This window comes from Apteryx mantelli, chromosome 3 (genome assembly GCF_036417845.1).
Source record: "Apteryx mantelli isolate bAptMan1 chromosome 3, bAptMan1.hap1, whole genome shotgun sequence".
NCBI classification, from domain to species: domain Eukaryota; kingdom Metazoa; phylum Chordata; class Aves; order Apterygiformes; family Apterygidae; genus Apteryx; species Apteryx mantelli.
In genome coordinates this window covers 33,004,082-33,017,623 of record NC_089980.1, presented here as the reverse complement: position 1 = coordinate 33,017,623, position 13,542 = coordinate 33,004,082, and the positions used below count along the sequence as shown (strand labels likewise).

Below are 13,542 nucleotides of genomic sequence, written 5' to 3'. Positions count from 1 at the left end.
ATAATTAGGAAGAGGAGACATCGAGAACTTCCCTGGGAGAGTTAATTGATAAAACACATACTGTTGTTACTGTAGAATGCAAACATGTCTGAAGTTTCTAAAAACATGACCTAATTTTAGCTGAAAAGGCTAATACCTAGAAACTGGAAAACACTTTGCTAAAGATGAATTACACTAGATAGATAGAAAATTGTCCATTTACATCGCTTTCATTGTCCCACAATAACTGTACTGTATCATTTTCATCATATCAGTAAAGCACATATTACTTAATCTGTGAGCTACCTTAATGAAATGGAACACAGTCTCTAACACAAAAGGATGCTATTATTCAATAATTCCTTCTTAGCCTACCTCTGTAGCAGGCCAAGACAACCTGGTGATGTTCAGAAGAAGAGTAAAAGGAAAAAAAGTATTTCTGGGCCTTGGCTAACCCACCCTCCTGCAAGATAATATGTCCACCTAACTCCATGGTGCCAAGCTGAATGAAATTTGTTATATCAGGTCAAAGGTAGCACAGGGTCTCTGCATTACACTCTTATACCATTTGTTGAAAGAGCTCAACGTTGTACACCTGCAGGTCAAGTTGGCATTTTAATTGACAGTATAGCTATCAAGACGTCAGCAACCCAAAATGTTTCTCCTTGTCAATATCCCAGGCTGGTCTGAAGAGAAGAGAAAACTTATTTTCAGAGTAATTGTTTTTTCTGTAATACTTCTGCTCAGTAATAGTTTACGAGATCAAATTAATATACAGATTTTTGATTAGCTAATCCTCACAATACCCATGTTAGGTATACAGGTCAACATTATCAAAAAATATGTCTAGAGGAAGCAGCAGCTTTATATACTGATTATTTAAATTACACAAACACTAAAACTAAACACAAAGGAAAAAAAAAAAAACAGAATGGCTCAGCTGCCTGCCTGAATATCCTAATTTTTCCATCCCTTCATTTCACTACAAAGTACTACGTAGGAATATGCTTTTACCTGGCATGTCCCAAGCTAGAAATATAGAATACGCATCAATTACTGTGACATTATATGGGACATGAATTTTCTCTGGTGTTCCTACTGGTGTTTGTATAACGTATTTATCACTAGTGTTGCTGCCACCCCAAGTGCTGGCTTCCAGCTGGTAAACATATCTGCGCAAACACAAAAAGAGAATCAGTAGATACTACAGTTAGAAGCTTTAGGCATATCAGTATTATAACATTTCCATTTTCATCAATTTAAAGTGAACAGACTATACAATGAATACTACAAATACTGTGCTAGCAAACATTTTCACCTTTAAGATTGCTTAAGATGAGGAAAGTGACTATTTACTTATCAGGCTAATACTTTTTATACTAAAACTCACAATAACTTAAATAAGTCACAAAAGTATTGGCCAAAGAAAGTGTCAAAACCATTTTCAAAATGGCCTGCTTAGTAATATTAGCAGCTGCTCCTTTTGAGACAGTATGTTCCGTAGTCACAAAACCATTATAAACCATGTACAGCTCTGTCTGCTATATAAAGACTTAAATCTTTCTGAGTATATTCCATGAGGGAAAAAAAAAGACAATCAACCCCATCATCCCGTGAGAAAAAAAAATTCTCCCCCCACCTTTGAGTCAGAATGACTTAATCTCAGAAAAAGAACAAAAGAAATGTCATTTGATTAAGCCATGCCAACATTTGAGGCCTCCTGAAAGCGTTCCTTACCAATCTTTCAGTGATTAACTAATAAGAGAAGAGATCTTTCTCTTGTTAAAAAAGCAATGTACATTTTTGTACATTTTGCAAACAGGTGGTTATACATTTTCAACACCACTTACATACTATTAAAGCTCTTTCTCATGCCTTACCTACTGTTAGGCTGCAGGTTAACATCTGTGAAATTCCGGTCGCTACTGCCACCCAAGAAAACCTGCTCTCCATCACGAAATAATCGATACTGAGTAATGAGTCCGTTGGGTTTCTTTGGTTCGCTCCAGTAGAACTCCACTTCTGTGGAGCTGACTGTAAGGTGATGCGGTTCTGGCCAAACGCCTGTTAACATCACAGTGACGCTCGTTTAACCACGTGACAGAAGCATAAAGTTCTTTACTTTCCCACACTTTATGCTGTTGCTTTCAGCAATGTAACATAAGCATAAAACATTGCCAGAGAGAATCTCAGAATTTAACATACATTCTGACTTTAACCCACACTAAATCTAAGTAATTAGACAAGGTACAGATTAATGGAGAATGAGGCCAAAGGCAGCAGCCTTTATTTGACCATTTGTTTCTGTATATTTATTTGCATTTTAAAAAACACACATCTGTTAATTCTAACCATTACTAACTTAAAGATGAACCTGGAAAATTGTCACAAAAACAAAGTAGAAATAGAGTGTGTCAGTATAAAGAGTGTGTTGAGCATAAATATTCCAACAAAAGGGACAGATTCTCCTGTGTAAATTTATACACGATAGCTTCATGGATGACAATGGGTTCTGTGCCTTTTTAAACCATCAGAAAATACAAGTGACCATCTTTTTGCAGTTTTATGAGTATGCTTTTTCCTCTTACCATGAGGAGCAGCTTGCAACGTTCGACCTGAGAGTGGCTGGCTAGAAGCACACCCAGCAGACGTGCATGCAGTAAGCAAGAAGCTGTAGTTAGTGTATGGCTGCAGACCTAGAAAAAGCAAACAAAGTTTAGACTGAGATGTTGACATGAGGCATCCCAAGAATCGTGTCAGTAGATAGAAGATTACTGGACTTAAGGGAAAGTTAACTTTTAGTATTTTTGCGAACTTAAAATATGAACCATTCTTGTTTTACATTTGTATAATACTGAAATAGTAATATCTTGCTAATTTAGACATGCATCTTCTAATGGTCTACAAGGCCTGACAAAGCAATTCAGACTGAACGTATCTGTGCTGCAATAGATCTATGGATGCTGCTCATCTAGATATATCTGAATTGGCTTTAAATAAATTAAGTCAGACTGCACTTCCAGCATAGTCACAACATTCCAGAGCTCAGCCCAGATTAACCAGCTGAGAATCTACCCAATCTCTACAGTTGTTTTTTTTAGAACCACACTTATGGCTGTACAAAATGATTAAAAATTAACTGGAAGGCATCTAAACATGCTTGGCACAGACATATTGTCCCTCACTGGTGATGTCCATGGCAATTTGAAGGTTTCCAACAGATAAGTACCTGAAAATGTAATTGCTTAAAGTTTTGGACTTGAAAAAGCTGAAGAGCATGTCATGTTTTGAAAATCTAGCACAAATATATATGCAACAATGAGAAAAGAAAATAATTATATTGCAAACAAGGCCAAGGACATATTCCACTCCTGCCCCATTATGAGCTTCTCTCTTTTCAGTTTTCTTCCTATTCTTTCCTATTTTTTATTACAAGATTTTACTATAAAACCTTTAGAGGCAGGACTGATAACCCAGCGCTCGCCATTATAAGATATTAATTTTAATTGCTTGTTATTTTTAAAAAGTACTTTTTTCCAGTTCAAACCTTCTATGCAGGACATTAATGAGACTAAGAGAGAAAATATTGCTTTGACTTTTCCTTGTAAATTTTCAAGCATTCTTGTGCTGTGGGTCAATGACTTCAGTTCTGACATCAAGTGGCCTGCAGGTTAAGAATGTGACTTTAGGTATCCTCATAAAAGTGTACCCAAATTTGTCTAAGATACAAAGCCTTTAAAATAGTCATTTGTGCATACCCAGGAAAGGCTTTTTACAGTTTTAACAAATCAAATCTTTAAAGATTCAGTCCTGTCTGAGCTTGGCTTGAACATCTCACAGCTCAGCTTCTAGTGCCGATTGAACTGAACCACAGGATATGCTCCAGCCCAAGCTACAGGGTCTTTGTTAAACTACTCTTATGGGTATTTCTCAAAGGAGATCTTAAAAACGATACATCAGGCACAGACATTCTCTTGCATGTGTTCCAGGACCCTCTTGTTAGCGCCTGGTAATACACAGAAGAAAAGTTCTTGTTCTGAATGTAAAGGGGACAAACAGCAGACCAAAAAATGGAGAGGAAGTAGAAGTAATGGACTGTGACAAGGATTCAGGAAGCAAGGGATGATTTTACAGAGATCAGAATCTATTAAGGGAGATGGGAGAGTCTGAGGCCAACCAGCTGAAGGGGAAAATACAAAAATCTATAAAGAATTGTAAAATGAAGGATTGATTAGAGCAACCTGGACAAGGCAATTTAGATGAGGAAATCATGTTTAGAGGCTTCAAAACCAGGGGCAGAAGGGAAGAGAGGAAGAATTGTCAAGAAGCCAGGAAGGAAAATCTTGGACTGATTAGACAAAATAACTGAAGCTATGGAGGGATTATGGAGAGACTGAGAACTGATACAGGCCTGTACAGACTTGAGATGAAGACTGGAACCAAGTAGGCTAAACAGTAGAGAGGCAGATAAAAAGAGCTGTCCAACTGGAGAAGCACAGGAGGAAGTAGGAGTGGCATCCAAGGTAAGATTGGCATTAACTGGACAAAGAAAGTGGACTTGAAGGTAAAGATGGGAAGACCAGCCTGGGAATTGTACACTCCAGACTCATGTGTCTCACTTTTCCTTTACTCTCAGGGATTATCAGTGAAATTAGCTGTAGAAGAATGTGTCAAATCAGAGTAGGGCTGGTTCACACAGAAAATGGCAGCATATTCTTCCTATCAGTGACTCCCTTCACTATAGAGACAGGTTTGTGCAACAGATACAATAGCTCCAATGCTGCTGATAGAGACATCATGGAAATTCATGTAACATGAGTGTTACATCATGGAAATTCTGGTTTCCAGACTGCTTAGAGGTTTGTTTTTTTTTTTTTTCTTTTAACACAGCAAATACACCCAAAAGCTCTGTGAAAATACTAAGACTGCAAAATTGGACACTCATAATTAGGAAATGCCAGAGTTAAGACATTGTACAATATGAATTGATCCCCTCTTGTGCATATGCATTATGACACAGCTTTATCTACAATTCTGTTCAACATGTGGTCTCTGGCCTGCATTTTTGTACATTATTCAAGACTTTTTGTATGGTGTCACCTCTATAATATATAGCTGCTTTACTAATACCAATCATCTGACCATCACAAATGGCTTAATATAGTAACAGAAACAAAATATTTCCTGCTTTTATAAACAGGACACTGACACAAAGAGATCGAAACAACCCAAAACCCCCCAGGAACTGTGCAAAAGCCATTCAGGATGCCTAGGACCTCCACTCAGATACTTGGTACCACACAGAGCTCTATATTCCAGCACAACCGCTGCCGCATTCAGCCACAGCTCTGAGTGCTCACAGCTTAGCAGTTCAAGCCCCCAGCTCTCAGGCAGGATGTCCAGAAAATGAAGAATACATAGTCATGACAACCCATGAAAGCCTGAGATGCCCTTTCCTTGGTATCATGCAGTGAGCATCTCAAACAGAAATGAATGCCCTGGAGAGCCAGGACGCAAGTCAACTGCCATAATCCAGAGACTCTCTCTTCTCCGTGCTGTCCCATGCGTCGTTCGCTGTAGCTCTCTAATCCAGGATCCCACAAGAGGCAGGAGAGCGGTCTTCAGGACTCAAGCAGGTTGGTGTTGGGGTGCTGTGAGGGTGGCTGCTCCTGGTGGGTTGGGGCCAGGGCCGGGGGGCCCGTGGCCGGGCAGGGGCTGGGCTGTGGCAGGGCTGCAGCCGGCACCGCTGCGGCGTTGCAGGGCACCGACTGACAGCCCCGGGCTGGGCTGAGATGGGGCCGGGGGGTTTCGTTGGGGCCTGTTCAGAATGAGGGCTGCCCACACCAAGACTCCCAGGAGGAACAAACCTACCAAACCCAGCAAGAACGGAGGCAGCAGCCCTGTATACACGGATCTTTTTTATTCCACCCTGGAAGAGGCACAGCTTGTGACCTGAATGAGGCAGCAATTCTGTGTATAAATCAGTATGCTATTCTGTAATACAGGCTGTCTCACCATGCTTATGTGAAAGAGGCTGAATTAGGAATATACAGGTCAGTTCATACGGATTATACAAGTCAGTTTTTAAGTGCTTGTCTTTGTGACCTTAATAACATACTTTTGATATAGCTCATGTGCCTAATTGTAATTACTTCTAGCACAATGCAGTTCAATGGCAAGAAAAAAAAAATCTGGGCAAGAGCTTTGTTTATAAACAAATCTTTGTTTATAGCCAGTAAGGAGTTATTTTAATAAAAATATATTAGATGCAAATATAGAGAAATAATAAGCCACCATTATGTAGAAAGGTAAAATAGTGAATGGAAGACACACAGTCTTCTTACAAATTGAACAAGACATGAAGGAGAGAAAATAAGGAGATGACTGAGAGGGACAGTTCTGACTGTAACCTAATCAAGAACTGGAAGAGAAGAAAAATCATCTGAACACTCAGTATAAAAGTAAGAAGGGAGGAAATGACAATTGCAGACTAGAGAGAGGCAAAGGCATGGAGGAAAGCCAAGTATTTAACATTTCAGGATAGAAAAGATTACTGTGGCAACAAATTACTTGAATTCCCCTAAAGGGAGTCATGTTCACTTTTAAAGGAAACATGCATAATAAAGCAATACTCATTTACAACTACACTTTAAAGAGAAAAATGGGCATTAAAAAAAAAAGAGCACATGGTTTCCCTAAATTTATTGGCAAAATTCTGATACCTGAAACCTCTAGTCATACATGAGGTAGCTAGTTATAGCAAATTTTTATCCCGATTATTAAAGCTTTGCATTAAAGGCCTTGTCTTGTGTGTGTTTTGGAAAGCCCTGTGCAAATCTATGTAATAATAAAAATAACAAATAAGATAATCTTGAAACATAAACAGCATTTTGCTTTCCCAATTTTTCCACTTGACTGTTCACTAGAGGATACTCCCCCCTCCTTTTCTTTTTTTTTGGTCTACTATTATTATTTTTTTTAATTTAGCAGTTTATTTTATTATTGCAGCATTTGTTATTTTCCAAAAGGGCTGTGAAACAGTTTCTTAAAAATACATCGTCTCATTAGCCAATCAATTGTTTCCGACACTGTTTGTCTTCATTTGTGGCTATAGCTCCAGCAAGGTCAGTAATTAGCTCCCAGGCTAATGCTCCTGGGTCCCACCACATGAATTTTACTCAGGAGGATGTCAGTTAGCTGACCACAGTCTCATGCAACCCTTCAACTCCCAAAAGCTTCCTTAAGATAAAAATAACTAATGATTCAGTGCTGCCTGGAGATAGGGTTGACCAAAGACAAAATTACTGAATCTCCATTTTTCACAACCCTGAAAGGAGAACATTTTTAAATGAAAGAATCTCAAACCATTCAGTGCCAAGGTATTTCTGAATCTTATTTCTTTCACTAAACAAAATGTCAGTGATCATGTCTAGCTCTCACTTACACATGACTGATCCTACAAACTCTTGATAAAGCCTCTTATTTGGGATATGATCTTTAGTCTACTAAAAGCGGGGAGTTGAGAAGAGTCCTTGCTACAGACCCACCTGCTGGTGCTGAAGAGGGCACTCTTAGCTTTCTTTCAAAACTCCCCTAATTATTTTCTTCACTGTTACCCTCTGCCTGGCCCCCACTGCAGAGCATTAGCAGGCCCATTTGTAAAGTAGTAGTAACACAAAGTGAAACAATGCCATAACTGTCATCCAAATTGTTCTGTACAGGGTAGTGGAAGTGTTCAGTAATAAATGATATAAAAAGGTCTTTTATTGACAAGCTGCCATGTGCTGTTTGCATTAGAGAATATGAGAAGATGATGGCTGCTGCCCCTAGGTCCCAGTGGCATTCAACTCAGTGAGATAGCAGAAAATGCTTCAGTTTGCTTAAAGCATTGATAACACCTCTAAATAATTAACTGAGGACTTCCTGTCTTCAATTACTTAATGCTTTTTTTAACATCTTGAGAGGATTATAAGCAATTTATGGATTTCACATGATGAGCACATTCACTGCTATTCCCACAAAGCATTTGTGGGATCATGTTTCCAAAGCTTTGATGTAATTAAAAATAAGCAGCAAGACAATGGTGCAGTGGCAAGGTGCTAGCCTTCCTGTCTGTTATTTGCATGGCCCTAGATTCAAAGTCTCAAGAAAGACTAATGCTACAGCTTCATTAATGTTCAACTGTTGCTCAGGGAAAAGCGGAGGTTTTTTTAAAAAAAAAAAAAAGATGAGCAAATCAAAACATATAACCACAGGGGATAAGACAACAGTTAGTTCAAACATTTGAGATTATATATGGAAAAAATTTGATTGTTTTAGCTCATTCTTTGAATTTAGAGAGCAATAATTATGCACATTGCAAAATCACTTCCATCAATTCCACATTATTACCCAAGGAAGCTCCTGCAGAAAAAAGCACAAGATTCAATTATGACTGTCAGGAAGAATAATCACTTATTTCACTCCTGGCTTAACATGGCAGCATGGACAATGGCTTAGTGGAAGAGGCACACAAAAGGGAAATAGATCCTTATTTCTCTGGAGGTAACTTTATTTCTTCTCCCTTGCAACTGGTAAGAAAAATGGTATTGTTTGCATTAAAATCTCAATTACTCTGCAGATATAACTGCTTTTCAGGAAGAAAGTGGGAGCACATGAAAAGCATTTTCAAATGAGTTTCAGCCCACAACACTGTAGGTATTATAACTACCCTTCTTTTGGAGGGCAGGTTATCATCTCTCAGAGAAACAGTTTTCCAGTTACTTCTCAAGAAACAGTGATACACTGATAAGTGCACTAATTATTCATATTGTCTAAATCTCTCTTTCCTAGGGAACATGATAGGGAAAAATGGGGCAGAGAAAATCCAACAACAGCCCAAGCCCTAAGATTTCCTATGACCTATTTATATCAATTTTGGATATTGTTTAATCTCATTACTTATTCACTGTTTCCTCACAATAGAAAAAAAGTTAAAACTCATTCTTACTACTCACTTGAACATTACTCAAAACTCCATATGCCTCTTCAGACAGGTTTGAAGATATCAAGGAGTTTTAGAATATGGGGTAATGGACAACGGTACTTCCAACACAAATAAGTTATTTGTTTTCACAGGAGCCAGGTGGGCTGATTGCCCTGCTTAATGAGTACCTAACCAAGACTGTGATTTCAGAGAGAATGACCAAACTGAATTTTAATCTGAATAAAGCATCAGTAATACTGAAAATTTAAGAGGAAAAATCCCAGTAGTAGTAGCAAGAGACAATTTGCCCATCTTTGTCAAATATGATTTATTATTAGATCCTAGCTGCTTCTGAAAAAAGAATTGCCTTGATCTGATTAAGAGTTGTGCTGATATTCATACATCTTATTTGGATGCCTAAATATGTATTCAAGTATCTAACATTACACACATATGTCCTGAAGTAAAAGAAGGGTTATATACGTAGGCTTGATTGATAAATCATTGCTTGTTTTTAGGTTTTCTTTACATTACAAACTTGCAACAGCAATTCTAAAACAGATATCACAAGTTGAGATACTTCAGTTATTATCTCATGTCCAGGAGCATTGAATATGCAGAAAAAATTAATATACAGTTGATGAATTTCATACTTGAGCTGTTGACAACATGCTGTTGTCAAAGAGGAACAGCAATCCTGTAGCCTTCTGCAATTGACTACAGCAAGGAGGAACTCTTTTAAAATATTAAGGGATCCACCTTGACTCAGGACTTGTGCTCTGAGGGGTGACTGAGAGTGCCAGATAAGCTGTATAGGTTTGATATGCCCTAAGTCAACTTCTCTTCTTTGGATGGCTATCATATCATATGCTGTTTATAACATAAAAATCTCCAAGTTTTCTACCCAGATGAAAAAGAAAGGAAAAATAAAGGCTATAGAGTCCTAAAATTCATAAATACAAGAAGTTGACAAGCAACCTGAAGTCAAAGAGTGAAAAAAACTATCTCAGAAAGTTAATCTTCCCCTTTTGTGTTCAACAGAAACATTTCTAAATACAATTTTGCTTCAGAGTATAAACAGAATCCAGAATCTTTTGCTTTCTCTCTTCCTTTCCTTTTTAACTGTCTCAGCCACAAAGTATCAGACCCTTCTTGCTCTTATACTGCTGCACATTCACAGCAGACCAGCGACTTCAACCACATTACTGCACATTAATGTTGGTAAAACAGAGAGCTAAATCTGAGTGAAGGCAGGTCAAGCCTACATAGACTATTTGACACCTTAGGCTTATCACAAAGCATGCATCTTGAATCAAGGTAGATAGATTTATTTTAGAATTTGGAAATTAAATCTATTAATATTTTAAGAAACAGCAGTCAGAAACAAAAGAGATTGAAGAAAACAAATTTAAGATACATAAAGTCAGGACAAAGCATTTCTAAGCTGTGCACAAACCTGGGGATTTACTGACAAGTGGCAGTGTCAATATGTTAATAATGTCTTATATCTTAAGGACAGGATTTTATCCTCTCGGAGAGCTTTGCCTCCTTACCTGATAATGTGTGCTGCATTCTGCTTGCAGTGTCAGTGTATATCACCCCTTTCCCAACTTGACTGATCTGGTACTCTTTGATGATACCATTTGGTTTCTTGGGTGCAATCCAGCTTAAATGTAATGTTGTTGAGTTCAAAGCAGTGACTGCTGGTGGCTGAACACTCTCTGGGACTCCTTGGACAGTGACTGCAACTACCTGAAGACATATGAATTAAACAGCAATTTAATGTAATAGTACACTAGATACCATGATCAATGAGAATGTCACTTTTGTTTTAAAATGTTGTTTGGCCTGGCATATCATTACCAAGGGTCTGGAGAACTAGTTACTTTTTTCCTCCTTTTTCACAATGAAATCTGACCTTGAATACATTACATAAGTCTATGCCTACAATTTATCACAACAGGTTCACCACATTTTAGCTGCAGTGTATAGCACTGGGTGAAACAACAAAAACCATCTTGCTTGAAAACTCTTGATAACACTCTTCCATATGGTTCATCAGTGTCTCTGCATTTTAACTGCCTGATTTCATATATTTTAAGCACCAGTAAACACGGGGCTAAACCTCCACATATCCCATGCAATCTGAACTCTATCAGTTCATAGTTATTTGCAAATCCACATTTTTCTAAGGAAACCAAAGATTCTGAAAGATAGAATAACTTAACACTTGTTCTTTCTGGAAAAAAGTAAAAAGAAAAAGGTCTCTAGTACTTCTACAGAGGCATTTCCAAATTACACTGGTTTAATAAGTGAATCAGACCTTTTTCTCTTTGAGAAGCACTTTTCTTTTTCTATAATTACCACCATAAAGTATTTATATCATGCTGTAGATACAAAATGTGCCCTCTATAACACATTGTCTTAGCATATTTGATGGAATCAGTCACTACTTGCAAGCTTCAGTGTTTATAACAGTAAACTACTTAATTACAGACAAGTTGAAGTAAGCAGGATTTATTAGCTCGGGCTAATGGTTGGAGCAACTGTGGCTACAGAGCTTCCAGACCACAGCTCAGTGTGCAGGTAGAGGACTATGTGCCTATCTCCATCTCTCTGTCTCAGTGTCCCTTTTCTTGTTGATTTGTACAACCAACAGAAACATTTAAGCACCTGAAAAAAAACCAGCTTTTCAATCCCACATATATTGCAATCACAAAGCACAGAATCAGCCATTATTTCCCATCTCTGCCCTACAGATCTTAAAGCTTACACTTCTAGAAATTCATGTTCACAGAGGTAAGGATATTACTGTGAGAAAGATGTCACTTAAGAAACAGCTTTTCTGAATGAGGAAAAAGGCAGGTGCTTTGTAGAATGGAAACTAGAGCTGGTTAAATAGTAATGGTAGTGAAAGGCGTCTGTGATTCTAAGCAATATAAGAGGAAATGAAAGAGCGACAAAGGTAAGGGAAAGATTCTGTTTGCTTAAAACAGAAGGAGAGGCAGGCTGTGCAGAAAGGGAGTGCACAGCCTGAAGGAGGTGCAGAGCTGGAGAGCCAGTAAAGGGTAACATAGCTGAAGCGGCCTCAGAGTAAGAAGGCTGTAGAAGGCTCAGAGTAAGAAAGCAGTTGATAGACTGGAGCTGAAGCAGGTAAACTAAAAAATACCAAGGAAAAGGAGGCTATAGATATCTTGGGGAGAAACAAAGGTTTAATTTTGAGCCTTAGAGAAAGTGCTTTTTAATATTCTTTACTGCGTTTCTCTCATGGGTAGCCTCCTTTTAACAAACATCAGTTCCTACAGGGCAATTTCAGTTTTGCTAAGATTAAGATACTGCTTGCTTCCTTAGCTTGCTTGTATCGAGTTAAGATTCCAAATAATCACCTGTCAGTGGTTGTATCCAAATAAGGTTATTGATGTTTTTCACTTACTTACTCGATAGCCTTCACTAATGTCTTCAAATTACATCTTTCCAAAAGCATTTTTACGTTACCACACTGGCTGATAAAAGTCTGGCACAAATTCCATAAAGACCAATTCACTAACCTTGCTGCTGTCTGTGCAACCAGCAACAGTGCAGGCTCTTAGCTGGTATGAATATTCTTGATATGGCTGGACACCACCTGTGTCTCTGAAGCTCATGTCAGTTCCTCTAAAACGTTCAATTCCATTTCGAAGAATAATATAGTGAATAATAAGACCTATCCCAGAAAGAAAGTTTTCCGTTTTCATTAGCTGAGAAATACTGTGTGATGGCATGCCAGAATAACCTCATTATCTGCACACAGAAAATATTAAATGAAATCTCTAGAAGATCACTTTAAAAGGCATTCATCCCACTTAAACAGTTAATGTCAGTTAACAGTTACTCTGATCAACCTCTACATCAACATCTCAGTAGCTCTCAACATCTATTAAGAAAGTTATTTCAACTAGTGGAGCTATTCCAAGTTTTCTCACTGTTTGAAAATCATAACCAACATTTCCTGAAAGAAATATGAGTATCAAAACAACAAAAAACAAGAATACATTTTATAACATGAATGTGATTTTCTGATCAGATTTGCCAATTAATTATTATTACAACTGTTCTCAAAAGGGGCTTCTGGGCACTTCTTAGAGACATACTTAATTGTCTTTATAAAAAGTTAGAACCTACTTTTTTTGTGACAAAAATGATCTCAACCTACAGTCAATTCTTGTTACGAAGGCTAGGCATACATACATTTCAGTGCCAGTGACCAATTAGGAAATGTTTTGTGATTTTGGAACACTGTCATGAATGGCAGTACATGCATTTTTTTACATATAACAATACCATTTGGTTGAAGTGGTTCTTCCCAGTTTAGAAGTATTATGTCTTCCCGGTTATCCACTTTGGCCCATTTTGGTGGACTTACACCCTGTGGCACATCTTGCTTAGTGATAGCTCTACTAATGTCACTGAAGCCTCTTCCATAGCTATTCCAAGCAGCCACTCTGTACTCATATGTGATAAAAGGTTCAAGGTTCAGGTCTAGAAGAGGAAAATTACATATGGATAATCTCTGACTTTTATCAAAACATGAAAGGATTTTTGTTTCTTTTTCTGTGTTT

At 37.9% G+C, this 13,542-nt stretch overlaps 1 protein-coding gene across 1 annotated transcript in view; it reads right to left on the bottom strand.

The window, feature by feature from the left end:
- The window catches only part of USH2A (usherin), a 409,459-nt gene that overhangs the window by 73,127 nt on the left and 322,790 nt on the right, over positions 1–13,542 (bottom strand). The window contains exons 52-57 of the mRNA XM_013949903.2: positions 13,265–13,462; positions 12,493–12,647; positions 10,498–10,696; positions 2,568–2,675; positions 1,860–2,043; positions 994–1,151 (exon numbers count right to left, since the gene is read on the bottom strand). Coding sequence (XP_013805357.2) covers positions 994–1,151; positions 1,860–2,043; positions 2,568–2,675; positions 10,498–10,696; positions 12,493–12,647; positions 13,265–13,462 — 1,002 coding nt within the window. The remainder of the gene's footprint in view (positions 1–993; positions 1,152–1,859; positions 2,044–2,567; positions 2,676–10,497; positions 10,697–12,492; positions 12,648–13,264; positions 13,463–13,542) is intronic.